The sequence below is a fragment of the Tachyglossus aculeatus genome, chromosome 13 (assembly GCF_015852505.1).
Source record: "Tachyglossus aculeatus isolate mTacAcu1 chromosome 13, mTacAcu1.pri, whole genome shotgun sequence".
Lineage (NCBI taxonomy): Eukaryota > Metazoa > Chordata > Mammalia > Monotremata > Tachyglossidae > Tachyglossus > Tachyglossus aculeatus.
The window spans coordinates 23,297,420-23,324,195 of NC_052078.1; the positions used below are offsets into that span (position 1 = coordinate 23,297,420).

Consider the following 26,776-nt stretch of genomic DNA (forward strand, 5'->3'; position numbering starts at 1 on the left):
CAGTGCTTTGCACAGAGTAAGCGCTCAGTAAATATGATTATTATATCTATAATTGATTTCTACCAATGTCTGTCTCCCCCTCTAGACTGTAAGCTCCTTGCGGGAAGGGAATGTGTCTGTTATATGGTATTCGTTCAATCATACTTGTTGAACGCTACTATGTGCAAAGTATTGCATTAAGTGCGCGGGAAAGCACAATACAACAATAAAAAGCGTGGCTTAGGGGAAAGAGCACGGGCTTGGGAGTCAGAGGTCGTGAGTTCTAATCCCGACTCTGCCACTTGTCAGCTGGGTGAATTTGGGCAAGTCACTTCACTTCTCTGGGCCTCAGTGACCTCATCTGCAAAATGGGGATTAAGACTGTGAGCCCCATGTGGGACAACCTGATCACCTTGTATCTACCCCAGTGCTTAGAGCAGTGCTTGATACATAGTAAGTGCTTAACAAATACCATCATTATTATTATTATTGTTATTAAACAGACACATTCCCTACCCACAGCGAGTTTACAGTCTAGAAGGGGGGGGACAGACATCACTAGAAAAAAAAATACATTACAGCTATGTGCAAACAGATATGGGTATGTCCTCTCCCAAGCATTTAGTACAGTGCTTTGCACACATTAGGTGCTCAATTAATACGATTGATTGACAGATGGATCCCACGGATGGATTAGCCTGGAACGGGGAAAAAAAGAAAGGTTCCCCCCGGGGAGGGGCGGGAAGGACCGGTCCATTTTGTCGGGGGGGGGGCACCTATGGACCGGACCATTCTGTCAAAGAAGGGGGGCACTTATGGACGGGTCCATTCTGTCGGGGAGGGGGGGGGGCTTCCATGGACCGGTCCATTATGTCAGAAAGGGGGGGCACCCATGGACTAATTCATTCTGTTACAGAAGGGGGGGGGGGCACCTATGGACCGGTCCATTCTGTCAGAAAGGGGGGCACGCATGGACCGGTTCATTCTGTCTGAGGGGGACCTATGGACCAGTCCATTCTGTCAGAGAAGGGGGGGCACCCATGGACCGGTCCATTCTGTCAGGGGGGAACCTATGGACCAGTCCATTCTGTCAGATAAGGGGGGTGCCTATGGACCGGTCCATTCTGTCAGATAAGGGGGGTGCCTATGGACCGGTCCAATCTGTTAGAGAAGGGGGGCACCCATGGACCGTTCCATTCTACCAAAGGGGTGGGGGCACCTATGGACCGGTCCATTCTGTCACAGAAGGGGGGGCAACTATGGACCGGTCCAATCTGTTAAAAGGGGGGGGCACATGTGGACCAGACCTTTCTATCACAGAAGGGAGGGGGGGCCGCCCATGGACCGATCCATTCTTTCAGAGAAGGGGGGGGAGCACGTGGGGCGGTCTATTGTTTCAGAGAAGGGGGGGAGCCGATGGACCGATCCATTCTTTCAGAGAAGAGGGGGGAGCGCCCACGAACCGGTCCATTCTTCCAGAGCAGGGGCGGCTCCCGCGGACCGTTCCATTCTGTCAGAAGGGGGGAGACCGCCGCGCATCCTTTTCGTCCTCAACGCGTTGGGGGCGGGGCGGGGACAGCATCCTCTCCCGCGGTCCCGAAAAAAGTGGTATGTCCCCACGGGTACGGGGGTGGGGGGCGGGGAAGGCTCGGGGGGGCGGGGTCGGTTGAGGCGGTCCCCCCCGCCGTGGGGAGCAGTGGTGCGGTCCTGGCGCGGGGAGGGAGGAGCGCGCGCGCACGCGCACGGGAGCGATGGCGTATCCCGGAGCCGGCGGGCCCGGACCCGCTGGGGGCGGCTATTATCAGGCCGGGGTGAGTGCGGTGATGGGCTGGACGCCCCCCTCCTTAACCCCCCCTCCCACAGCACCTGTTTATATATATATATATATATGTTATATACACAGCACCTGTTAGGTATATATGTTTACGTATAAATGCACATATTTATTACTCTATTTTGCTTGTACGTATTTATTACTCTATTTTGCTTGGACGTATTTATTCTATTTATTTTATTTGGTTAACACGCTTCGTTCTGTTGTGCGTCTCCCCCTCCTAGACTGTGAGCCCGCTGTTGGGTAGGGACCGTCTCTATCTGTTGCCAACTTGTACTTCCCAAGCGCTTAGTCCAGTGCTCTGCACACAGTAAGCGCTCAGTAAATGCGATTGAATGAATGAATGAATGGATGGGCGCTGCGGATCGTCCCCCTTTTAGACTGGGAGCCCACTGTTAGGTAGGGACTGTCTATATGTTGCCAATTTGTACTTCCCAAGCGCTTAGTCCAGTGCCCTGCACACAGTAAGCGCTCAATAAGTACGATTGATGATGATGATCGTCCCCGAGCGGGTTCCTCTTCCCCGGGGCCTGAATTCGGGATTGGGGGGTGGGGGGCTCCAGCACGGCCCAAGGATGGTTACGCCCAAATAATCCTAATTAATAATAATAATAAACCGTCCCATAATAATTCACCAGGCGCTAAGCGCTGTGCCAGGCACTGCGCTAGGTGCAATGCGCTCCGAGCGGCGGAAACCGACCAAATCGCTTCCCGTTATTTGTCTTCTCCGCCTCCTCCTTTTCACCTCTTTGCTCCTTTTTCTTCCATTCCTTCTTTCTTTCATCTTTCCCCTTCCTTATTCGTTCCTCTTTTTCCACCCTTCTTTCCTCCTTCCTTTTTTCCATCTTGTCTTTTTTCTTCTATTCTTCCTTTTCTCTTTTTCCCCATCATTCTTTCCTCTTCTTTGCATCTTTAATCTTTCTTTACTTCTTTCCTTCCTCCTTTCCGCTTTTTTCTTCCTTTCTTCAGTCTTCTTGTCTTTTTTCTCCTATTCTTCCTTTTTATCTTCCTTTTATCTTTCCTCTTTTTCCATCATTCTTTCCTCTTTCTTCTTTGCTTTAGTCGTTCTTTACTTCTTGCCTTCCTCCTTTCCTTTTTTCTTGTCTTGTCTTTTTTCGTCAATTCTTCCTTCTGTCATCTTTCTTTCATCTTTCCTCTTTTTCCATCGTTCTCTCCTTTCTTCTTTACTTTTTTCCTTCCTCTTTTCTTCTTTCCTCTTTCTTCTTCCTTCAGTCTTCTTGTCTTTTTTCTTCTGTTATCCCTTTTTATCTTCCTTCTTTCATCTTTCCTTTTTCCATCATTCTTTCCTTTTTGCTTCTTTAGTCTTTCTTTACTCCTTTCCTTCCTCCTTTCTTCTTCCTTCATTCTTGTCTTTCATCTATTCTTCCTTCTTTCATGTTTCCCCTTTTTCCTTCCTCCTTTCTTTTTTCTATCTTCTTGTCTCTTTTCTTCTTTCCTCTTTTTACTTCTATTCCTTCTTTCATCTTTCCTCTTTTCTTCCTTCTTCCCTCCTCTGTCCTTTCTTCTTCTTTACTTTTTCTTTCTTTCCTCTTTTTTCATCATCTTCTTCACCTACTGTGTGCCAAGCACTGTTCTAAGTGCTGGCAGGTATACAGTCCCTGTCTTACAAGGGGCTCAGAGCTTAAGTAATATATATTATGTATATTAACATCTGTTTCACTCTCTGGATTGTAAGCTCTCCGTGGGCAGGGAGCTTGTGTACCAACTCTGTTAGTAGCTTAGTACAGGGCTCTTCTTCAGTGCTCAGTAAATGTTTGATTGATCCTGTTAGGAGCCAGGGCATGGCTCTTTCACATGTAAGGGAAACTTCACCTCCTGCTCCAGCAGTCGTTCAGGCACTAAGAGGGATCAGTCAACCCATCATTGGTATTTATTGGGCACCTAGCATATGCGGAGGCTGTACTGAACTCTTGGGAGAGTCGGCAGATGGGATCTCTGACCACCAGGAGCTTACAGTCCACAGGGGGAGACAATTCATTCATTGTCATATTTACTGAGCGCTTACTGTGTGCAGAGCACTGTACTAAGCGCTTGGGAAGTACAAGTTGGCAGCATATAGAGACGGTCCCTACCCAACAACGGGCTTACAGTCTAGAAAGAAAAAAACTATAGAAAGGGGAGAATAGGGGTCTGTACCTAAGGGCTTGGGGGGTGAGATGAATGTCACCTGCTTGAAGAGTGCAGATTTGCCAGTGGTGTAGGTCAAACATGAAAGGGAGCAGAGGAAATGATAATCGGGTAAGGCCTCTTGGAAGAGACTGGACTTTTGAAAGGCTTTGTCACCTATGAAATTGGGCAGGGTCTCCAGGCCAGAGGGAGGATGTGGGCAAGGGGTCAACCGCCAGATAGACAAGATCAAGGTTCAGGGAATAACTTGGTGTTAGAGGAGCGAAGCATGCCCGGTTGGGTTGTAGTGGAAGGTAAGCAAGATAAATGAGCTGATTGAGTCCTGAGAAGTTTCCACTGAGGTGGAGGTGGATGCCCCTGGAAGTTCTGAAGGAGGGACTGAACGTTTTTGTAGAAAAATGATCCGGGCAGCAGAGTGAAGTGGGGACTGGAGTGGGGAGAGACAGGAAGCAGGGAGGCCAGTGAGAAGGCTGATACAGTCATCAAAGCGGGATAGGAGAAGCGCTTGGATTAACATGGAAGCAGTTTGGATGGAGAGGACAGAGTGAATTTTAGCAGTTATGTGAAAGTAGAACAAACAGGATTTGATGACAGATTGAATACGTGGGTTGAATGAGGGAGATGAGTTGAGGATAATGCCAAGGTTATGGGCTTGTGAGAGAGGGAGGATGGTGGTAGTGTCTACGTGGATGAGAAAGTGTGGGGGAGGACAAGGTTGGGGCGGGAACTGGCAACAGTGACCATGGTTAGTTCTAGCTCCATCCGAGCGAACACGAAACATTATTCCCTTTTCTGTGGGCTCTTGAACCGTTAGATTCCAGGTTCATTATCGTGAAGTTCGGAATTCCATCATCTCTTCTGTATGGGTTCATTCTCCCTCATTAATGAAGAATCCACAATCCTAATCAATTCCCAGTATTCTCCCCTGTGCTTAGTACAGCAGTTTTCCCTAGTGATTGCACTCAGTAGTTGGAATAATGGAACCCCTTTATTTTCTGTCCTCTGCAGAAAGTGCAGTTCTCTGGAAATAACACCCATAAATAGTCATACTTTGGTCTAAGTTGCCATAGCGCTTATCAGTGCTGGCCTTTCTAAACCCATTTTCCTGTGAGGCAGTTGGTGTGTGAAGTGAAAAGCAGTGGAAAGAGGGCAGGCCTGGAAGTCAGAGGACCTGGGATCTAATTCCGGCTTTGCCACGTGCCCACTTTGTGACCTTGGGCAAGTCATTTAACTTCTCTGAGCCTCAGCTTCCTCATCTGTAAAATTGTAAATTAAAAAAAAAAATGGTAGAATTTGTTAAGCACTTACTACGTGCAAAGCACTGTTCTAAGCACTGGGGGGGATACAAAGTGATCAGGTTGTCCCACTTGGGGCTTACAGTCTTAATCCCCATTTTACAGGTAACAGGCACAGAGAAGTTAAGTGGCTTGCCCAAGGTCACACAGCTGACAAGTGGTGGAGTCAGAATTCAAACCCATGACCAATTAATACCTGTTCTCCCTCCTAGTTAGACTGTGAGCCCCATGGGGAATAGGGCCCCTGACTGATCTGATTATCTTGTCAGTCGTTTGTATTTGAGTGCTTGCTATGCGCAGAGCACTTTTCTAAGTACTTTGGGAGAGTACAGTATAACAGACCATTCCCTGCTCAGTCTAGGGGGAGAGAAAGGCATTAATATAAATGAATAACAGATATGTATGTAAGTGCTGTGGGGCTGGGCGGGGGGGGATGGATAAAGGGAGCAAGTCAGGGTGGCGCAGAAGGGAGTCGGAAAAGAGGAAAGGAGGGCTTAGTCAGGGAAGGCCTCTTGGAGGAGATGTGTCTTCGATAAGGCTTTGAAGGGTGGGGAGAGTCACTGTTGGATTCGAGATGGAGGTACAGCAAGAAGGTTGGCATTAGAAGAGCAAAGTGTGCAGGCTGGCTTGGAGTAGGAGAGGGCAAGGTGATTGAGGTCTTTAAAGCCAAAGGTGAGGAGTTGGATGCGGAGGTGGATGGGCAACCATTGGAGGGTCTCGAGGAGAGGGGAAACATGGCCAGAATATCATCCCAAGGCTTAGTGGGGAACATAAGTGCTTAACAAATACTACAATTATTAAGTGAAAGGAAGTTGGATGGAGAGCAGGGAGAAAAAACATTTGGCCCTCCTGTGACCTGGAAAAAAATGCAGCCAAGGTCACCTCGATCCAGTGTTGCTGGGAGGGCTGTGGGAAAAGAACGGACAGCAGCAGGAGATCCAGAAAGCTGCAGTATGTGGGGGTTGGACCTGGGAAGTTGAAAGCAAGGAGGGCGGAGGAAATGCTTTAAGCCTGCAGGAAAGCTAAGACTTGGACAGCAAGAAGCAGCATGGCTTAGTGGAAAGAGCACACATGGGCTTGGAAATCAGAGATAATAGGTTCTAATCCCTACTCTGCCACTTATCAGCTGTGCAACTTTGGGCAAATCACTAAACTTCTCTGTGCCTCAGTTACCTCATCTGTAAAATGCGATTAAGACTGCGAACCCCATGTAGGACAACCTGATTACCTTTTATCTATCCCAGTGCTTAGGACAGTGCTTGGCACATAGTAAGCACTTAAACGCCATTATTATTATCTTGGCTGAAAACTGGGAAAGAAGTCCCACAGGCAGACCAGCTCGGGGCACTGTGATCCAGAGAAGAGTGACCCTTTTGGAGCATCATGAGACAAGGCATAGACATGTAAAGCATGGATGTGGGTATCTGTACACGTATATATGCAGTAACGCTTGTTTTCCCCTCTCATGTTTCCCAGTATGGAGGTGCTCCAGGAGGGCCAGCTTTTCCAGGGCAGGCCCCAGACCCACTCTACGGTTATTTTGCCACAGTCGCCGGCCAGGTAAGGTTTCCTCACCGTGCTCGTGATACTTTTAAAGTTCACAGAATTTTCCCTTAGTATTTCCTGGCCCGCCACATTGGTGGCCTAATGGATAGTGTTTGAACTTGGTGCAGTTTGGCCTGGTGGTAATAGAGAAACAGTATGACTTAGTGGAGAAAACACGGGGCTGGGAGCCAAAGGCCCCGCGTTCTCATCCCGGCTCTTCCAGCCGCAAACTCGGGCAAGTCACTTCTCTGGGCCTCAGTTACCTCATCTGGAAAATGGGGATTAAATCTGTCTCCCTCTGATATAGGCTGTGAGCCCCATAACAATGTTGGCATTTGTTAAGCACTTACTATGTGCCAATCACTGTTCTAAGCGCTGGGGTAGATATAAAGTAATCAGGTTGTCCCACATGGGGCTCACAGTCTTAGTCCCCACTTTACAGATGAGGTAACTGAGGCACAGAGAAGTGAACTGACTTGCCCAAAGTCACATATCTGACAAGTGGCGGAGCGGGGATTAGAACCCACAACCTCTGACTCTTTCCACTAATCCACGCTGCTTCCCTAGTGGGACAGGGACTGTGTCTGACCACTAATCTACCTCAGCTCTGAGAACAGTGCCTGACATACAGTAAGCACTTAATGGTTTAAAAAAATAAAAGGGAGTAGTAATTGCTAAGCGCTTACGTTGTACAACATATATACTGCCTGTGGTGGCGAAAAGGTATGTGGGTGAGAATTTCACACTGTCTCTACACCTCAAGGAGCACACAGTCAAAGAATAAAGGGGAAAAAGGGGTTTGTGTGTCACAAACTCCACCCTGGCACATACCAACTAGGACCTTCTGGGACCCGGGACGCTTCAGTGACATACAGCAGAATCAAACCACACCACTGACCACCGGTTTTTAATTTAGTTTTACCAGCGTGCAAGGGAGTGACACATACACAGCCACACTCACCCACTCCACCAAGGGTCCAGTACCAGTCTGCGGGTCAAAGGAGCCCATTCTGCCAATCCTACTTCCTTCTGCTTTCATGTGCTGCTCTCCTGTTGCTTCTTTCTGAGCAATTGAAAGCGACTGCCTTTTATTATGCCTTAGGCATCGCAGCTGTGACTCTACGGAGCAGTCATTGATTAGCCCAGGGTAGAACAGGGAGAGATGGCCACCCCTCCCTCCATGCTCTGCCCCCACAAGCCTGCAATCACCTGTCTCAGGTAAAGCCCATCAGTGCCTTCGCCAATCTCTTCCTTTACGGGATCACAAACGGTCACCAGTAAGGCAGCTTATTGCGGGCTCACCACAGTTCAGAGCTAGATGCTTAAGGAAAGACGAAAAAATAAAAACACAAAAAAGACACGGTTGTAGATAAATGAGAAGCAGCATGGCTTAGTGGATAGGGCTCGGGACTTGGAGCCATAGCTCCACCCCATGTCTGCTGTGTGACCTCGGGCAAGTCACTTCACTTCTCCGGGCCTCAGTTACCTCATCTGGAAAATGGGGATTAGAGACTGTGAGCCCCATGTGGGACAGGGACTGGTGCCCGATCTGATTTTGCTTGTATCCACCCCAGTGCTTGGCACGGTGCTTGGCACATAGTAAGTGCTTAGCAAATCCTGAATTTCTTAAGGAGCTTGCAGTCTTGAGGGGGAGACAGATAATAAAATGCAGAAAGGGGAAATGGAGATTGTGTAAAGCGATGTACCTAAGTGCTGCGGGGCGGGGCTGAGGGGTGGGTGAGTATCAAGTGCTTAAAGGCTACAGATCCAGTGGGTATCTTTTAAAAATGTGTTTTCAGACTTAGTCAGACATGAGTATTGGGAATACATATTATCCATTATGCTTATTCATATAAATGGTTGTTTTGGCTCAATTCTGAGTGAAGCCTGAGATTCTGTAGTTGGTGACAGTGTCCATTCCTGACAATGGAGAAATCCAACATGTGTTCTGAGCGGCTTTCCGTGACAGCCGTTCGATAGAGAAGCAGCGTGGCTCAGTGGAAAGAGCACGGACTTTGGAGTCAGAGGTCGTGGGTTCAAATCCCTGCTCTGCCAACTGTCAGCTGTGTGACTTTGGGCAAGTCACTTAACTTCTCTGGGCCTCAGTTACCTCATCTGGAAAATGGGGATTAAGACTGTGAGCCCCCCGTGGGACAACCTGATCACCTTGTAGCTTCCCCAGCGCTTACAACGGTGCTTTGCACATAGTAAGCGCTTAACAAATACCATCATTATTATTATTTTAACCAAGAGGCAGCATAGTTTAGTGGGAAGACTCTGGGCCTGGGAGTTAAAGGGCCTGGGTTCTAATCCCGGCTCTGCCAATTGCCTGCAGTATGACCTACCTTGGGCAAGTCACTTCGCTTCCTCTATGCCTCGGTTTCCTCACCTGTAAAATGAGGTTTAAGTCACCTGCTCTCCCTCCCCGTTAGACGGCGAGCCCCATGTGGGACAGGGACTGTATCCGACCTGATTATCTTGCGTCTACCGTAGCGCTTAGAACAGTGCTTGACACCCAGTAAGCGCTTAACAAATACCTTTATTCCTATGAACAGTATTGTCAGAACAGTCGTTTCCACTTGAAGCATTTAAGGTGGGGAAGCCAGGAGGCCAGTAAAAACAGGAGACTTGACGCCACTAAGATCCCACATCTAGGACACAGTAAAAACAAAGACTCAGCTGAAAAGCAGGAATCAGCTGCTGAGACTAGACCAGCGTGGCTCACTGCCAGCCAGAGAGTAGTGGCTGCCTCTCTTCTAGAAAAAGCTCTGCAAGGAGCGTAAGACAATGAAACCATAGAGAACTCAGTGCCAAGTTCTGCAAAACTGATAACGCAACAAAAGACGGCCTTTGCGGGGACGTTTGGGCTAATCCCGTAGCCTCGTACGGGGCTCTGCACGTAGAAAGTGCTCAGTAAATACCATTAATTGATTTTTGGCCTGGACTGAGTGTCTCGAATTGGCCTTTTCAGCTACCCACGGTCTCATAGGCGAACAGCAGCCTCGGTAGCGTCTTATTCAGGCGCAGAGGTATCTTGAGCTAGGCCGAAGCCGCAGCCACATGGAGATGCAGGAGCGTTAAGCCGCTGAGGTTGTGTGGCCCATGATTTTGGGGAAATCGACACCAAACTAAGCTGAGCTCATACTGGTGCCTCTTGGGGAAAAAACCCCAGGCACCTCTGGACTTCCCACGGACAGACAGGTTGTAGCCGTGAGGAGACACGGCTCAAAAGACGCTGTAATTTTAGTGCTCAGTTGTCCAGTGGTATTTAAGTGCTTAGTTTTTTGCAGAGCACTGACAATAGAGGTGGTAGACACAATCCTTGCCCACAAGGAACTTTTGTACTTCCCGAGCGCCTAGTGCAGTGCTCGTCAATAAATACGATTGAATGAATGAATGAATATACTCTACAGGGACAGGTAATTAAGAAAAGTTACAGAAAGGGGAAATGGCGGTATATAAGGAGATGAACATAAGTGTTGTGCGCGTGAGGCAGGGTGAACATCAAAGAGTTTAAGGGAAACAGATCCAAGCTCATAGGCCATGCCGACAGGAGATGAGGGCTTAGTCAGGGAATGGCTTTTGGAGGAGATGTGATTTGGGGAGGGCTTTGAAAGTGGGGAGAACGGTGGCACCCCCAAAGCTGCTCTGTTAGGGACTGTTGGGAAAATTGTTATTTGTGGGATGTCATTATTGTGCTCACTGGACCTGTTCTGGGTAGGAAGAGCTGTTGACCCATGAAACAAACCCATTAACCACAGCGGAGTGTCCTTCTTCCCTCTGTTTAAACAATCCACAATCTCCTCCCAGACCCAGTTGGGAAGCAGCGTGGCTTCAGTGGAAAGAGCCCGGGGTTTGAAGTCAGAGGTCATCGGTTCAAATCCCGGCTCTGCCACTTGTCAGCTGTGTGACTTTGGGCAAGTCACTTCACTTCTCTGGGCCTCAGTTCCCTCCTCTGTAAAATGGGGATTAAGACTGTGAGCCCCACGTGGGACACCCTGATCACCTTGTAAGTTCCCCAGCGCTTAGAACAGTGCTTTGCACATAGTAAGCGCTTAATAAATGCCATCATTATTATTATTATTATTGCAAACCGTGGCTCAATGGGAAGAGCACAGGCTTCGGAGTCAGAGGTCATGAGTTCAAATCCCCGCTCCGCCAGTTGTCAGCTGTGTGACTTTGGGCAACTCGCTTAACTTCTCTTTGCCTCAGTTACCTCATCTGTAAAATGGGGATTAAGACTGTGAGCCCCCCGTGGGACAACCTGATCACCCTGTAACATCCCAGTGCTTAGAACAGTGCTTTGCACATAGTAAGTGCTTAATAAATGCCATCACTATTATTATTATTATTATTGTTTATTTCTTTTTATTTTTTACTATGTGTCAAGCACTGTCCTAAACACTGGGACAGATATAAGCTAATCAGAATGGACACAGACTTTGTCTCACATGGAGCTCACAGTCTTCATCCCCATTTTACAGATGAGGTAACTGAGGCGCAAAGAAGTTAAGCGACCTGCCCAGTGTCAAGGACTTGCCCATCCTTTCAAATAGCACTCCTAAAAGCCGGTAACATTTTTTTTCCCCTAATTCGGAAATGAGCATTATGAACATCTTCATACCTCCAACATAGTTATCATCATCATCATCAATCGTATTTATTGAGCGCTTACTATGTGCAGAGCACTGTACTAAGCGCTTGGGAAGTACAAATTGGCAACATATAGAGACAGTCCCTACCCAACAGTGGGCTCACAGTCTAAAAGGGGGAGACAGAGAACAAAACCAAACATACTAACAAAATAAAATAAATAGAATAGATATGTACAAGTAAAATAAATAAATAGAGTAATAAATATGTACAAACATATATACAGGTTATGGTGTCCTAGATCATTTCCTTGAGTATTAAAAGTAATTAGGGTGTTGGTTAAGTACTTACTGGGTGAACGTTAGGGTGGATTTAAGTTAATCAGGTTGGATATTATCCCTGTCCCACGTGAAACCCACAGTCTTAGTTATTTGCTTTCTACTCTATCTGTCCTGACTCGTATTTACCCTGATTAAGGGAACCCAGCTTGTTGCATCTGTGTTATGGGAACAAACTGTCCCATTTGATGATTCGGGGCGAGTACTGTATCTAGACATGACCTCTGTGGGGTTGACTTGGATATTTTCTCCTCACATTACATTTATTTAGAGGAGTTGGAAGAAAGCCCTCCGTGAAGAGGCTCCTGTTTTAGATAACTCCATGAATACAAAGGTTCCCCCTTGAATTAACAGGAATTTGTATTGGTGAGATTGATTAGGAAAGAGCTGGCCTAGTGGATAGAGCATGGGCCTGGGATTCAGAAGGACCTGGGTTCTAATCCAGCTCTGCCGCTTGTCTGCTGTGTGTGACACTGGGCAAGTCGCTTAACTTCTTTGCGCCTCAGTTACCTCATCTGTAAAATGGGGATGAAGACTGTGAGCTCCATGTGGGACAAAGTCTGTGTCCATTCTGATTAGCTTCTATCTGTCCCAGTGTTTAGGACAGTGCTTGACACATAGTAAGTGCTTAACAAATACCATCATTATTAAATTGGATGGGTGGCTTTTTAATAATCATCATCATCATTATGGTATTTATGAAACTCTCACTATGTACTAGTACACTGTACTAAGCCCTGTGACTGTGAGGCCAGTGTTGGGTAGGGACTGTCTCTATATGTTGCCAATTTGTACTTCCCAGGCACTTAGTACAGTGCTCTGCACATAGTAAGCGCTCAATAAATACGATTGATGATGAAAAGGGGGCGTTTTAATGGGTGTTTAGGCCTTTGGTCTGGAGTATTTTTTTTTTTTCCTTTTTAAAATATGAAAAAATCCTTTATTTGATGGTTTGGGACTTTCTCTTCCCTGCAAGAATGTTAAATTCTATTGAGCTGTGGTCACTGTAGCCACTGGCTCTCCTCCATAGATCTCCTCCCACTTCTCAGAATTTAATCCTCAGAATGAAATCTTTCCCTTGTGGGTTCTAGGATGAGTTTTTCCAGGAAATTGCCACAACCCTTACCTCACTGCTTCTCCTGAAGAGTTATTTAGTCCATCCATGGGAGAATGATGGTAGTTTTCCCACTCTTACTACCTATCCCAGTTCACAATTCCCCAATCTCACCCAACATTTCCTCCTTCTTTGGGCTCAGCAACTCTTAGGTGCTGGGAGGGAAAGGGGAAGTAGGGGGTCTGGGGGCGGGGGTGTGTGTGTGAGGGGAAGAAAAATTGCCGCTTCAAGCCCCAGAGCCCTTGTTGCTGCCCCCGAGGTGAGGATAAGGGGCTTCTGTCAGTCAATCAGTGGTATTTATTGAGCACTTACTATGTGCAGAGCACTGCAGTAGTTACCTGGGAGAGTACAATACAACAGAATTAGCAGACACGTTCCCAGCCCATAACGACTTACAGTCTGGGGTGGGGAAGAGGGTAACCACATTGCCCTGGTGGCCCACGCCCTGCTGTAGAAAGAGCCCGGTCCTGTATATATGTATATATGTTTGTACATATTTATTACTCTATTTATTTATTTTACTTGTACATATCTATCCTATTTATTTTAGTTTGTTAGTATGTTTGGTTTTGTTCTCTGTCTCCCCCTTTTAGACTGTGAGCCCACTGTTGGGTAGGGACTGTCTCTATATGTTGCCAATTTGTACTTCCCAAGCGCTTAGTACAGTGCTCTGCACATAGTAAGCGCTCAATAAATTTCGATTGATGATGATGATGATGATGGGAATCAGAAGATCTGGGTTCTAATCCCGCCTCCGCCACTTGTCCGCTGGGTGACCGTGGGCATGTCACTTCACTTCTCCGAGCCTCAGCTCCCACATCTGCAAAATGGGGGTTCAATCCCTGTGCTCCCTCCTACTTAGAATGAGGGCCCCATTTGGGAGCTAATTATCCTAATTATCTACCCCAGCACTCAGTACAGTACAGTAAGCGCTTAACAAATACCATAAAAAAACTGGACCTCTGCTTATACTAGACGTTCAGTAAATATCAGTGGTGGCAATGAAATGAATTCTCCTGGCTGTTATACTTTTACCAACATCAGTAGTATTTATTGAGCACTTACTATGTACTAAGTGCTTGGAAGAGTACAGTACAATACTGTTGGTAGAAACGTTCCTCGGTCAATTGGTTTTATAGGTTCAAAATTTCATGCCAATAGTTTGAGGCCCCAGAATATCTTAAACAGTATTCCAGGTAATCAATCAGTCAATCAATCAATCAGTGATATTTATTGAGTGCTTACTGTATGCAGAGTACCATACTAAGCGCTTAGGAAAACCCAATATATGAAAGTTATATTTCACATCTCTCTGTTGTACTCTGCCTTCCATGGTAGCAGCAATTCTGGTAAAAAAAATCTTAAAAGAACAAGAGGAATGAAAATGCATCTTATTTTTAGCTTTTACCATTTACCAACTCTCTGCCATTGAGAATGAGAGTCGGAAGGACCCGGGTTCTAATCCCAGCTCTGCCACTAGTCTGCTGTGTGACCTTGGGCAAGTTACTTCACTTTTCTGGGACTCAGTTACCTCCTCTGCAGAATGGGGATTCAGTACAAGTTGTCCCTCTTTAGACTGTGAACCCCATGTGGGACCTGATTATCTGGTGTCTATCCCAGTGCTCAGTGCAGTGCTTAGCACATAGTAAGTGCTTAACAAATACCACAATTAGTAGTAGTAGTAGTATTGCTGTTTATTTCCAGAATAAGAACATTCTGAAAATACCCAGAGGAGTTAAAAGGGCTCCTATGAGAGACTGACTACAATATCAAGCTTTAAGTTTTAGTCGTACATGATAATCCCAGGTTTCGTCCGTGTTCCCTGTCTTCTGGCGTGGAGGAAGAGATTTTGAATGGGAACCCAAGGCAAGGAAATACGAATAACTGAGGTGACCTGTTTTTCTATTTTTCCCAAGGACGGGCAAATAGATGCTGATGAGTTGCAAAGATGTCTTACCCAGTCGGGTATCGCCGGAGGATATAAACGTAAGTCGACACACAAAGGATTCCTCAAGAAACGTGTTACTGTTTTGGCTCCTTATTGTGATTAAAATCTCAGAGAAGTTTCAATTTCACAAGGGCACCTTCTTACTCGGAACAGTTGAATTCCTTTGAGAACCAAATCCTTCACAGATTGCTTCCACCGCATGTCCTGGAGTTAGTATTCTGGTGCTCGGATACTGGAAATAGTCAAAGGAATTAGGTGCCAAACTTGGTCTGGCTAGCTGGGATGAATTCTGTGAGGTCAAATATTGGCAGGAATAGCTTTTCCACAGCAGTGGACGATTGGGACGTTCATTTTTGGATGTTAATATTAATGGTAGTTAAGCCTTTCTTAAAAGGTTGGGGTTTTCTGAATCAGAAAAATGTTGTTAAGCATGCTAAGTGCAATTAAAAAAAATCAGCAGCATTTACTTTGTTGATGGCATTTGTTTACTCACGTAATTGCCCCGCTTTTATAGTGGAAAGTGCTGAGACTCAGAGGATCTGGGTTTAATTCCAACTCTTGCCTGCTGGGCGGCCTAGGGCAAGTCACCTAACTTCTCTGTTCCTCAGTTTTCTCATCTGTAAAATGGAGATTCAGTACAGTATTATTCCTCCTAGTTACACTGTACACTTGATGAGGGGTAGGGAACAACCTGATTGTCTGGTACCTGTCCCAGGGCTCAGTTCTGTGCTAACTTAGCACACAGTAAGTGCTTAACAAGTACCACCATTACCGTTGTGATAATTTTTGCAACAGCCAAAACAGGTAAAGGGCTATTATGCAGGGTGCTCTAAGAAATAAATCGAGCCGTAAGGGTTGGAGGAGGAGAAAAGAGAAGAAAAAGGAGGAAAGCTGGAGAAAGAGGAAGATAAGAAAGCACTAGAAACTGTCTCAATTCTCTTTCACTTTCCCAAGTGCTGCTTGTATTAGGTATTCTGCTCTTCTTCCTCTCGTGGAGGTCACTTGTTGCGAAGAAGAATCTCCCCATCCCCCAATGTGAGCCTGCGGTATTGTTTAAGTCTTCCTCCCCCGGAGTGTGCACATTTCGAGAAAGAAGCTTCCTTTCCTGGCACAGCACTTTCTGGCCCTTTTCCCACCTTGATATGCCCTGCTGTCACCTGTTATGTAGAATAACACCACCACAAAACCACGTTTTATCCCCTCCTCAAAAATTGGGTTGGGTATATTATGTTGTGTGGGGAGATTATTCCAGTAAATGTGCTAATTGTGGTTGTCAACCTTACTGTTAGGTTGAGACATTTTGAGGTTTGTAAGTTTTCATCAGCCCAATTTGCAACAGCTCAGCTCCCTCTCAATCAATCTCTCCCACCTTCCCTCTTAGCCATCCAATATCATCCATCAGTTTCTGGATAATTTGGCTAAGATAAAAGACTCCGGGAACCCGCAACCAGTCACTAAGCGATTGCCTGAGGTCAAGATTTCTGGGGGATCCCAAGCAGAATAATCATGATAATAATCGTAATAATTGTGGTATTTAAGTCCTTACTATGTGTCAAGGACTGTACTAAGGGCTGGGGTAGATACAAGGTCCCCTATGAGGCTCACAGTTCATGTATGAGGGAGAACAGGTATTGAGCCCCCATTTTATAGATAAGGGAACAGAGAAGTGTAGTGATTTGCCCACAGTCACACAGCAGGTAAGTGGCAGAGCCGGATTTAGAATCCAGGCCCTCTGATTCTCAGACCTGGGCTCCCTCCACTAGGTCACACTGCTTCTCTGGCAACAACTCGCTTGATTGGGCAGGTCTGGGTTTTTTATCTTTTATTCTCTGAGCCAGAGGACACATAGATATTAGCCTTGGCTAAATTTGTTTTTGTAATCCAGTGTTGAATTAGCGTCGGGTTATCGGAGCCCAGAAAGGAAGAGATCCCGACAAGCACAATCAATCGATGGTATCTACTGAACGCTAACTATGTGTAGAGCACTGTACCGGGCACTTAGAGGAAAAAAATTTCCTTTACATCAGATGGTAGGCTACTAATTTATTTGAACATATCTAATATAATACAGCGCTTGTAAATACTCTTCACTTTGACAGCTTTCAACTTGGAGACTTGCAGACTCATGATTTCAATGCTAGATGTATCCTTTTCACTTTGGGACACAACCAGCTGAATGACAGGTCCTCAAGAGTTTTTTCCCCAAGTACAGTCCTATTCGATGGAATGTAGGGTAATATTAATCCAAATTAACACCTGATCTCTAGTTCCTTTTCTGAAACTGATGACAGAAAGTCATCTCAAATCAAATATCTGAGAAAATGCAATTGTTGAGGAATGCCCCCGTCACTGTGACCTTGATATACGCGGGAGAGCAGTAGCTACCTTGTGTGCTAAGATCTTGCTATGTGAAAAATTTGTGGAGCCCATTCTTAAGAAGTGTGTGAGGCTCTCCAATTAAGAGTGAATTGTAGTAGCAATCAATCAATGGAATTGATGGGGCACTTACTGTGTGCAGAGCACTGTACTAAGCGCTTGGGAGAGTACAATAGATCAGAGTTGGTAGACACGTTCCCTGCCAGTCAGAGGTTTTTGAAGCGTAGATTTTTCAGATGTGATTATCCCAGGCAAGTCATCCAATATCCACCATTTCCTGGTCAGTCGTTCATGCTAGTCCTGTTCAAATAAAGATCATATTGTCCTTAATCATGGTTCAGAGGGATATGTCTGGCACAATGGGCTTTAATGAATTTAAAGAACTTTGGGCCGTATTGAATGGTTGGAGACAGCACTTCATGAGCTTTGACAGCGACAGAAGCGGAACAGTGGAACCTCAGGAGTTACAGAAAGCTCTGATAACTATGGGTGAGTTTTGCTTTTTCTGTCGTTTTCTTCCTCCCAGCATTAAAAATGTAGAATTCCCACGAGGACTACGGCTTTAGAAGTGCCCAAATGGCATCATTAATTGGCTTTTTGAATTTTCCAACTATTTTTTAATGTATTTTTTCAGTATTTGATATTCTTTCGGGCTCCCGGAAGAGAATGCCCAAATGTCTGGAAACCCTCTTGTGAATCAAAATGGCTTTGATGATAGTAACTGGATAACCATTTCATCGTCTGGTTCTTTTTCCTCCCTTCTTCCTGTTCCTGTTAGGATTTCGATTGAGTCCCCAGGCAGTGAATGCCATTGCAAAACGTTTCAGCACCCATGGAAAGATTACTTTTGATGATTACATTGCCTGCTGTGTCAAACTCAGAGCTCTCACTGGTATGTTAACTCATTCAGTTGTATTCATTGAGCGCTTACTGTGTGCAGAGCACTGTACTAAGCGGTATGTTCTATGGAGATGTTGTGACTGGCCTCTGAGAACTCATCGTCTTTTTCTTCTACTTTAATCTTGGAAGACTTTCCCAACACTTTGAATTTCCTGGTTTTTGGTTTCATGGCATTTAAGCACTTACCGTGAGCCAGGCAAGCTCATCACAGTCCTAAGCCCCATTTGACAGGTAAGGTCAACGAGGCCCAGAGAAGGGAAACGACTTACCCAGTGACTTACCCAAGTGGCGGAGCCAGGATTAGAACACAGGTCCTTCCTACTCCCAGGCCCGGGCTCTCTCCATTAGGCAACACCTTTTCTGGTTCCTGCGTGTTGCACAATGCTGATGCCGATCTGGGCTTCCTTCTTCATTTGTGATCTGGATTGCGGCACCATTTGAACCCGATTCAGTAAACCTAACGTCTAAGCAGTTTACCGAACTAAATTTGATCATCCCCAAATTGGGCTAAAATGCTAAAACTACCATACCCTGATTTACTTTTTCTTAATGGTACTTGTTAAACTCTTACTATGTGCCAAATGCTGTACTAAGCACTAGGATAGATACAACTTGTACTTCCCAAGCGCTTAGTACAGTGCTCTGCACCCAGTAAGCGCTCAGTAAATACGATTGATTGATTGATACAAGCTAATCAGGTTGGACGCAGTCCTTGCCCCACAGTACTCCCGGAAGACTGAAGATATGTTCTGGGAAGATGGTGAGAAGCATCGTGGCTAAGGGGAAGGAGTATGGGCTTGGGAATCAGAGGAGCTGGGTTCTAATTATGACTCTACCATTTTTTTTTTAATGGTATTCGTTAAGCGCTTACTATGTGCCAGGCGCAGAACTAAGCCCTGGGGTAAATACTAGTGAATCAGATTGGACACAGTTGATATCCCACATAGGGGCTCACAGTCTTAATCCTCATTTTGCAGATGAGATAACTGAGGCACAGAAAAGTGAAATGACCTGCCCAAGGTCACACAGAAGACAAGTAGAGGAGTCAGGATTAGAATTCAGGTCCTCTGATTCCCAGGTCTGTGCTGTTTCCGCTAGGCCACCTGTCTGCCGGGGGTCCTTAAGAAAGTCACCCGACTTCTCTGTGTCTCTGTTATCTCATCTGTAAAATAGGGATTAAATCCTACTCCCTCCTACTTTGAGCCCCATGTGGAACAGGGCTCTGTCCAACCTGATTAACTTGTATCTGTCCAGTGCTTAAAATAATACTTGGTACATAGTAAGCGCTTAATAAATGCCATAATTATGATGGCTAATTAAAAATCTGTTTAGTAATCGCCGAAACACATCTCTCTGTTTCAGCTGCCCTTCCAAACTCCTCCAGAGAATTAAAATCTGGGCCTTTCTCAGTTTTCAGGCACTTGTGTTTCGTCCTTGCCTTTCTGCCCTCTTAATAATAATAATAGTACTCTTTTAAGCACTTAAAATGCACCAAGCACCGATCTAATTGCTTGGGGTGGTTACGAGTTGCCTGTTTACTTGTTTTGATGTCTGTCTCCCCCCTTCTAGACTGTGAGCCCATTGTGGGCAGAAATTGTCTCTGTTGCTGAATTGTGCTTCCCAAGTGCTTAGTACAGTGCCGTTCATACAGTAAGCGCTCAGTAAATACAGTTGAATGAAAGGCTGGACACAGTCCCTGACCCACATGGAGCTCACAGTCTAAGTAGGAGGGAGTAGGATTTAATCTCCACTTTACAGATGAGATGACTGAGGCACAGAGAAGTTGTAACTGGCTCAAGATCACACAGTGGACATGTGGCAGAGCAGGGATTAGAACCCAGGTTCTTAGAGAAGCAGCGTGGCTCAGCGGAAAGAGCCCGGCCTTTGGAGTCAGAGGTCATGGGTTTGAATGCCGGCTCCACCACAAGTCTGCTGTGTGACCTTGGGCAAGTCACTTAACTTCTCTGAGCCTCAGTTCCCTCACCTGTAAAAATGGGGATGAAGACTGAGCCCCAAGTCGGACAACTTGATCACATTGTATCCGCCCCCCCAGCGCTCAGAACAGTGCTTTGCACATAGTAAGCGCTTAACAAATGCTATTATTATTATTATTTATTATTTCTGACACCCAGGCCTGTGCTCTTTCCACTAGGCCACCCTGCTTCTCTCTAAGTCTTTACCCGTGACTCCAACGGGACCATGATGGAATGCCATTCCGTCCTGGTTCTAGGTAGGTCTCTGAAAATCTGAAGAGTTTAGCGCATGGTGATGCCTAAAATTTATTGGGACTTAGATTTCCAAACACTCACAGGAACACATAGAACCTGGGTTCTAATCCCGGCCCCACCACTTGTCTGCTGTGTGACCCCGGGCAAGTAAATTCACTTCTCTGTGCCTCAGTTACTGCATCTGGAAAACGGGGATTAGGAGTGTGAGCCCCACGTAGGGCAGGGACTGTGTCCAACCTGATTAGCTCGTATCTACCCCAGCTCTTAGTACAGTGCCTGACACATAGTAAGCGCTTAACAGATACCATAAGAAAAAAAGAACCGGTCTAACCGTAGTCACCTGGATTAAGTTTTCCCAATTTGGGCCCGAGGATAATGCCATATAACCTTATTTCCCTGTATTTCAAGCAAATAACATTTGGAACCTGCATTAGGCATACTTGGAACTCTGTTGCAGTTGTATGCCGCGTGGCCTTAATGGAGAGAGCCCCGGAGTCAGAGGTCCTGAGTTCTAATCCGGATTCCACCGTGACTCTGCTGTATGTGACCCTGGGCAAGTCGCTTCACTTCTCTGTGCCTCAGTCCATCGACTGCAAAATGAGGATTCACCGTGCTCTTTCGTACTTAAGACCTTACGAAAGACCTGGTTATGTTGTAGGTACCCTAAGGCTTAGTATAGTAGTTGGCACATAGTAAGCGCTTAACAAATACCACAATTATTCAGGGCCAGTTTGCGGCCATGCATTCAACTGCTATGACAATTCCAAAGATTATGTAGTTAATCCACCTGAGTTTGCAACTTTTAATGATTTGTGTATATGCTTCTCAAATCACAGGAAGCAACATGGCCTAGAGAACATGCCTGGGAATCAGAAAAATCTGGCTCTGCCAGGTGTCTGATGTGTGACCTTGGACAAGTCACTTCACTTTTCTACCTGTTACCTCACCTATAAAATGGGGATTAAGATCGTGAGCCCCATATGGAACAGAGACTGAGTCCAACCTGATTTGTTTGTATCCACCTTAAATGCTCGGCACATAGTAAGCGCTTAACAGATACCATCATCATCATTATTATAATTGTGTCCAAGTTTCAGGTGTCCTTAGAGCAGCACCCTCGTTTGTTTAATTTCTAAACGGGCTAGTTTGCAGCGTATTACATCTTAAGTAACAGAGGGAGAAAGTATCTGCGGCTGGTTGGTAAAGTCGTGAATTAAAGTGGATTTTGGACTAACATTTTACTCTCTCGATTTTTCAGATAGCTTTCGAAGAAGGGATTCAGCTCAGCAAGGTGTGGTGAATTTCCCCTATGATGATGTAAGTCCACGAGTCCGGCAGGTGGATCGGGTTGCTAGCCGACTTTGAAATGAAAGGTGTTCTTGTCAGGGGTCACCTGGAAGGGGAAATCTCAAGAAGTGGCCAGAATTGAGCAGTGTGGGGTACAGGTTCAGTGAGTCAGTCAGTTAATCGTATTCACTGAGCACTTACTGTATGCAAGCACACTCTACTAAGTACTTGGGAGTGAGAAGCAGCGTGGCTCTGTGGAAAGAGCCTGGGCTTTGGAGTCGGAAGTCATTGGTTCAAATCCCGGCTCTGCTGATTGTCAGCTGTGTGACTTTGGACCAGTCACTTCTGTGCCTCAGTTACCTCATCTGTAAAATGGGGGTTAAGATTGCGAGCCCCATGTGGGACAACCTGATCGCCTTGTATTCCCCCAGCGCTTAGAACAGTGCTTGGCAGATAGTAAGCGCTTAACAAATACCATTATTATTATTATTACAATATAACAATAAACAAGACACATTCCCTGCCCACAACCATCTTACACGCTAGAAGGGGGTGACAGACATTAATATAAATTTCCCCTTTTTCCTCTAAGAGAAGGCACTTCCTAGATTGTGGGACTTGGTTATCTTGTATCTACCCCGACTCTTAGTACAGTGGTTAGCACATAGTAAGCGCTTAACAAATACCTCAATTATTCAGGGCCACTTTGTAGCCATGCGTCCAAATGCCATAAATATTCCAAAGATTATGGCGTTTAATCCACCTACCTTTGCAACTCTGGCCTTGCCTTTGAATGGTTTGTGGACATGGCCAAGTTTCAGGTTTCCCTGGGTCAGGTGCCATGTCTAAGCAGAGAAACAGCCTGGCCTAGTGGAGTCAGAGGACTTGGGTTCTAATCCCACCTCTGCCACCTGCGTGCTGTGTGACCTTGGGCAAGTCACTTCTCTGGGCCTCAGTTCCCTCATCCGCAAAATGGGGATTCAGTGCATGTTCTCCCTCCTATTCGATGACAGCCCCATGTGGCACATGATGATCTGGTATCTACCCCAGCACTTAGTAGAGTGCTTGCCACATAGTAAGAACTTAACAAATACCCTTATTACTAGTATAATTATATAATTATATAATATAATATTATAATAATATAATATATAATAATACATATCATTATAGTACTATAATAATATATTATTATTGTAAATTATTATACTAATATATATTATATATAATAATATATAATTATATATTATACTATTATACATCCAACTTGTACTTCCCAAGCGCTTAGTACAGTGCTCTGCACACAGTAAGCGCTCAATAAATACGATTGATGATGATATTATAAATTCCGACCTTGTATTCTCTCCCACCACTTAGTACAGTTGCCTGTACACACGAAGTGTTCAATAAACGCTATTACTGCTCCCAGATTTGAAAAACTCTCAGCTCCAGATTCTTCTGGGTTGAGCTTCCTACCATTAATTAGTCAGTTTACAGTCTTTCTGAATGAACATTTCTCTTTATGAAACTCTCAGGTCTCTAACAGTTGGGGAGCCTTTGACAAAGTGTTCAAACTCTTTTGGAAATGACACTTCGACCACAGTAAAAAACAATCTCAGCCACTTAGTTTCACATCAACCCAGTATTAGATTTGCAGTAAACACCAGCCTGAAACCTAAGGTTTTGGGTTAAGGCACTAGGTATAAATTCGAATACCTGGCTTCATATAACATGGGCAGTGTACGATAAACAGATAAACTGAATGATGCTTGACGTAAGATAAAAGAATTTTGAGTGCCCGTAAAAATGCAGATATTTAGCAAGTAACGGTGTGGAGTCTTTTTTTTTTTTCCTCATGTGGGAAGGCTACTCAATCAACCATATTTATTGAGTGCTTACTGTGTGCAGAGCACTGTTCTAAGCGCTTGGGAAGTACAAGTTGGCGACATATAGAGACAGTCCCTACCCAACAGTGGGCTCACTCATTAGCTGTCCTCCCAAAAAAGACCAGCGGAGTCCCCAAAATCTGATTTCCCTCAGGTGAAGTAGACAATTTAATTGCCAGACAACATATCACGAACCTACCTGAAGAATGAATTGAGCCATTTTTTTGAAACCCACATTTTGAGTTGTGTTAGCAATACCGTAATAAATAAAAATGGGGATGATTGTTCACAAAGAAGCGCAGCTAACAAAATGGGTTTTGAAATGTCTGTCGATCGGTATAGGTAAGCTTACGTTGTTTTGGCTAAAATAGAAAGTTCTTTTCTGTGAGCAGCTATTTTTGGAATAGCACTGTTTATCTCTGACAACAGAGACACCAGTTCTGACTGTTTGGTGGCAAAATAAAATTGTCATTGTATTCGGTATGGACAGTCCAAACATTTCCTTCTAGGTAAGAAATTGATTGGCCAATGATTCAGTTGTTGCACTATTCATATGTGAAAGAGGCAGGGCAGTGATTTTTTTCTCTTTCCCTTTACTTTTTTTTTTTCCAGTTCATACAGTGTGTAATGAGCGTCTGAATCAGGAGGAAGAAGGAAATAAGCACTCCCAGCATTCCATTTTGTGATTTGCTCTGCTTTTAGCCAATACGGTCACGTATGTCAATGTGCGGCTGTTTTAATCCTAATCCATTCCTTAAAGCCTGTTCCCTTCCTTGGCAGAAGAAATTTGGTTTGGGTTTGGAACATGAATACTGAAATTTGATCTGATCATTAAAATCCCTTTATTACTAATAAATGCCGTATCTTTGAGACTGACTTCTTTCAACTATTTTTTAATGTCTTGCTTCCTCTAAAGACCTGTAACGTCTCTGAATCACAGTGGCTGTTTCCCACCGTGGACTGTTTGCAAGAACCAGAAGAATAGCCATTTCTGGGTCAGACGCAATCCATCTCACCCAGTGTTCTGGTTATCCAGAGCAACAAAAAGCTTGGAAAGAGACCCGGGTTATTTTGCCTGCCTGTCTTGCCCTTAAATAGGAGGGAGATGCCATCTAACATCTTTACCTTTCCCGCTAGTTGCCTAGGATGCCTTGACACCATTTTACCCCCAAACCTTCTTGAAATGTCTGATATTTTTAACTTAACTTCTTCCAACAAATTCCATATGCTACCGCCCGTTGGGTGAGTAATACTAATAATAAATGTGATACTGAAGCACTTACTATGTGTCAAGTACCGTACTAAGCGCTGGGGAAGATACGAGACAATCAGGGTAGACACAGTCCGTGTCCCACGTAGGGCTCACTGTCTGAAGGGGGAAGAGAGAACAGGTATTGAATCCCCATTTTACAGATGAGGGAACTGAGGCACAGTCATGTGACTGACCCAAGGTCATACAACCAGGATTAGAACACCGCAAAGAAGCATTTCCCTTTGTTTGATTTGAACCTACCCCTTCTAAGCTTTAATGGGTGTCCCCCACATCCTGTATCAGTGTTGTCGGACTTGGTGAAGCAGGATGGAGTGGTGGATAGAGCATGGAGTCAGAAGGTTGTGGGCATTAAGACTGCGAGCCCTGTGTGGGGCAGGGACTGTGTCCGACCTGATCAGCTTGTATCTATTTCAGTGCTTAGTACAGTGCCTGGCACATAGTAAGTGCTTAACAAATGACTTTTTTAAAAAAGTTAAACTTGTTCGGTGGCAGACTGAACCAATGATTTAAAGTACTCAGAGTTCTTTTCCCAGAGCCATGGCTTGTAGCTCATAACCCAAAATCATAAATAGTAATGATGGTAATAATAATAATTGTGGTATTTGTTAAGGGCTTACTACATGCCAGGCACTGTACTAAGCACTGGGGTAGATACAAGTAAATCGGGTTGAATACAGTCCCTGTCCCATGTGGGGCTCACAGTCTCGATTCCCATTGTACAGATGAGGTGACTGAGGCAAAGAGAAGTGAAGTGACTTGCCCGGGGTCACACAGCAGACAAGTGGTGGAGCCAGGATTAGAACCCATGACCTTCTGACTCCTAGGCCCGTTCTCTATCCACTATGCCCTACTGCTTCTAAACACCCAGTTTCCCTAGAATACAAAATTAGGTGCTTGCAGAACATACGATACAGAAAACTCACTTTGTACCCGCCTCTACATGGCACGTAAACCATTTCTTCCAGTGCTCCGTACCCAGGCCCGTGCAGTGTTCCCAAATTCCCTACTAATGTTCCGGCCAAAATGGGGAGTGGAAAACATGCATCATGGCAGAACTGAGAAGATTCAGAACTTGGAGTCCCCTCTCGCCTCCGCCCAGGTGCATTATCTTGCATCTGCTCAGAGTGAAGCTCATTTGCCAATTTGGGGCACACGCAGCTCTGTGTGGGTTTTTTTGCAGTTTATTCCCATCTGCATCGCGTTTCACTCTGTGGAAGAGCTCACCGTCATCTGCAAACCTGGAGCTTTGAGTGCGCACTCCCTTCTATGAGAGAGTTAAGTAAGTCGGCCCTGCACCGATCCCTAGAGACCCTTGAAAAGGAACCATTTATCCTCAACCCTCTGTTTCCACTTTTAGCCTGCTTTCTCTCTTTCAAATATTTCCTCCAATCACGGGATGACTAGGTCTTTTGGTGTGGAAATGTGTCAGAGACCTCTTGGGAATCTGAATCTTTTCCGGCCACTGGTTTCCCCTATTGACCCTTTTAATACTAACAATAATAATAATAGTAATTACTTGGTACTTGTTAAGCACTTTCTAAATCCTGTCATATTTTCTTCCACAACATTTCCCATATCCACCTCGCCCTCTCTATCCCGTCATCTCCTTGGCCAGACACTTGTCATATCCTGTCTAGACTCCTTGCTTCACTCCACTGCCCACATCATTGGTACTTGTTAAGAACTTACTATGTTTTAAGCACTTGTTTTAAGCACTGGAGTAGATACAAGGTAATCAGGTTGGACACAGTCCCTGTCCCACATTGGATAACTCCAGCACATTAGCACAGTTTCCCCTTGTATAGCCCCCAACAAGTTGTCTGGTCACTCAGTTGATTAATAATACTTGAATACTTGGGTGTGTACGGGGGAGGTACTTCCCTCAAGTAGCTCAAAATTAAACCCGCAAGACGGACAAAATAATTTACAGATGGGAGGCGGAAGAGGATGGAAAGATGTGACATCTGGGTGAGTATGTGCCCAAACAGTAGCGTGTTAGTAGGTACAGAAGTGCTACTTGTGGGGTTGTGCA

General features: G+C 45.3%; 1 protein-coding gene across 1 annotated transcript; it reads left to right on the plus strand.

Moving 5' to 3' along the window:
• The first annotated feature begins 1,711 nt into the window (after positions 1-1,711).
• On the plus strand, positions 1,712-24,347 carry SRI (sorcin). Its single transcript, XM_038755927.1, has 8 exons — positions 1,712-1,790; positions 6,733-6,816; positions 14,763-14,832; positions 16,894-16,937; positions 17,512-17,659; positions 17,949-18,062; positions 21,557-21,615; positions 24,084-24,347. Exons 1-8 carry the CDS (start codon positions 1,731-1,733, stop codon positions 24,108-24,110), a joined length of 606 nt encoding a protein of 201 aa, XP_038611855.1. The 5' UTR covers positions 1,712-1,730; the 3' UTR covers positions 24,111-24,347.
• The last annotated feature ends 2,429 nt before the right edge of the window (positions 24,348-26,776 follow it).

Bases quoted from the DNA above. Each gene is read 5' to 3' on its own strand.
- SRI (XM_038755927.1), top strand. From the start codon at position 1,731: ATGGCGTATCCCGGAGCCGGCGGGCCCGGACCCGCTGGGGGCGGCTAT. The intron at 1,791-6,732 runs GTGAGTGCGGTG...CATGTTTCCCAG, and splicing joins GCGGCTATTATCAGGCCGGG to TATGGAGGTGCTCCAGGAGG. The intron at 18,063-21,556 runs GTATGTTAACTC...TCGATTTTTCAG, and splicing joins CAAACTCAGAGCTCTCACTG to ATAGCTTTCGAAGAAGGGAT.